Genomic DNA, 2,500 nt, shown 5'->3' on the forward strand with positions numbered 1-2,500 from the left:
CCTATTCATTTCTTTCCCTTCCTCTTCTCTTCTCTCCCCTCCTTTCCTCTATGCTCCACTCCCTCTTCTTTCCTTCATCGTGGCATGTGAAAAAATACAGATCTGTGACATACACACCACAGTACACAGCAGAGAGATCTTGCCACTTTTCCGTGATGGATGGAGCAGGGAAATTTGTCAAGGAATGTCTGGATTGCATCCCAACGAAAACAAACACCGATTGCCGAGATGTCATATCAGGCTGTCACAAAGTAATTGACACATTTTTCAAAAATATGAAAACATGGAAAAGAAACACACAGTGCACCAATCTTGGCAGATGTGGAGACAGAGAGAGGCATGTTGATGGCGGGGGACACACATGCTGCGGAGAATATTTCTATGGACATATGTCTTGATAGAAAGTGGGGTGGGGGTGGCGCTGGCGAGAGACCCAAGTGAAATGGACATGTCGAAGTGTGTGATAAGAGGAGTGGGAAGACTGGGAACATTTCAATCACCTTTGGATTAGAGAATATAAATAGAAATACATTTAAATTTAACATTTTATCTAATTTTTAATGTTTAGATTTAATTGCTATATTGGGGGGAAACATTGATATTTGGGAGAAAAAACGCAAGTTGATCGATAAGGTCAATCAACTAACAATTAATGAATAAATCAATAATTTGCATCCCTGGTGTGCATGTATATACTAGTGTGAGTGTGCGTGTGTGTATACGTATGGCTGTGTGTGTGTGTATCTGTATGAGTTGGTGAGTGTATTTGTGCATGTGTTGGCATGTGCACTCACATGCGTGTGAGACAGATGTGTCACATCCATTGAACAGAGCCAATAAAGAGAAAAAGAGGGAGAGAAAAAAAAGCTGTGCACTGCTACTGACCTCTGCAAACACGCCTGCTATCCCCGCTTGGCACGAGCCGTGCTCTTCCCCATACGTCTTCTTATAGTCTGCAAGACAAAAAAACAACAAACCACAAATGATTTGCCTGTGAGGATGAGGCTGGAGGCTGCATTGCAGAACAGAGGGAGATGCAGCTTGGAAGCAGAGCTGGGCTGGGACAAAAAATCAGACCAGTCCACCAGGAATCGAGACAATGAAGTCTGTAACAACATTTTTTTTACCACAACAGTCGTGTTTGGAGGTAGGGTGCGCACATCCACAGGTAGTTGTCCAGGTGCCAGACCAAAGGTAATAGGTAGTGTGATGAAGCGGTCTGCACACTGTGTATTAACTCCAAAAATACTTTATTTCATTTTAACATATGGCAACGTTTCGATCTTCCTCTTCCTCTTACCACAACAGTCAAAATATTTTTTTAAATCTGACTCGGAGAGATCAGCTGTAGCGCCAGGAGAACTGTACATTGAGGGGAGGACCAGGCCAAAATCGTCAACGGTCCACCGGGCAAATGCCGAGTATGCCTTATGGCCAATCCAGCAATGGCTGGAAGGCTGCAAAGGGAGGCTGGGAGGCTGTTAGGCTGGAGGCTGTCCTGCATTCCATATGGCCTTAGTCAAAGCTGCAGGCCACAAGCCAAGAGGAGGCTGGGGGCCGGGCAGGACTGACAGGCTGACTCTCAAGCTTTCTCTCTTTTATTTTCGGTCTTTCTCCCTTTCTCTCTTCCTTTTTCTATCTTTTCACTTCCTTTTTTCTTCCACTCATTCGCTATCTCTCTCTGTCTCCCTCTCTCCCTCTCTCCCTCTCTCTCTCTCTCTCTCTCTCTCTCTCTCTCTCTCTCTCTGTCTCTCTCCTGACAAACACACAAAGCTGTGTCAGATTCAACAAAAACTCACACTTTGGGAACGTTTGTGGGGATAAAAATGTGTGTGAGTGTGTGAGTGCAATCTTGTGTGTGTGTGTGCGTGTGCGTGCGTGCGTGTGCATATGTGTGTGTGTGTGTGTGTGCGTGTGCGTGCGTGCGTGCGTGCGTGCGTGCGTGCGTGCGTGTGTGGGAGCGTTTGAAGGGGGTGCACATTGGGTTCTCATATTACGAGAAAATATTGAGTTTGGCACTGCGCTGCCTTTGCACTGTACTGCACACAACAGCAGCCCATGGTGACTGTAGCTCATTTGGACTTCAAGCCATAGTGACTGTAACCTGTAGCAACTGTAACCAATTGCATAGACCAAATTGACTGTAGACGGTGGCGATTGTAGCCCTTAGTGACTATCTTCCATAGAGACTCTATCCCCTAACAACTGTATCATATAGCGAGTTTGGTCGATGGCAACTGTAGTCTATACCAACTGTATCCCATTAGAAGTGGGATAGTAGTGCCTAACAACTACGGCCAGTGGCGACTGTAGTCCATAGTGACTGCATCCCATACTAGAGACTGTATCTCGCAGCGACTGCAGTCCATAGTTACTAACTGGAGTCCATAGCAACTGTTGCCAATGGGAACTGTAGCCCAGAGTGACTGTATGACAGCTGGAAAGCAACAGCCAGCTGAGGGAACTGGAGCTTCGGAAGGAACTGGAGCACGACTAGAGC

At 46.2% G+C, this 2,500-nt stretch overlaps 1 protein-coding gene across 1 annotated transcript in view; it reads right to left on the reverse strand.

Moving 5' to 3' along the window:
* LOC134441085 (integrin alpha-9-like) overlaps positions 1–2,500 on the reverse strand; it is a 105,678-nt gene that overhangs the window by 73,430 nt on the left and 29,748 nt on the right. Inside the window, exon 5 of the mRNA XM_063191275.1 lies at positions 886–953. Coding sequence (XP_063047345.1) covers positions 886–953 — 68 coding nt within the window. The remainder of the gene's footprint in view (positions 1–885; positions 954–2,500) is intronic.

Source organism: Engraulis encrasicolus, chromosome 24 (genome assembly GCF_034702125.1).
Source record: "Engraulis encrasicolus isolate BLACKSEA-1 chromosome 24, IST_EnEncr_1.0, whole genome shotgun sequence".
Taxonomy (NCBI): Eukaryota; Metazoa; Chordata; class Actinopteri; order Clupeiformes; family Engraulidae; genus Engraulis; species Engraulis encrasicolus.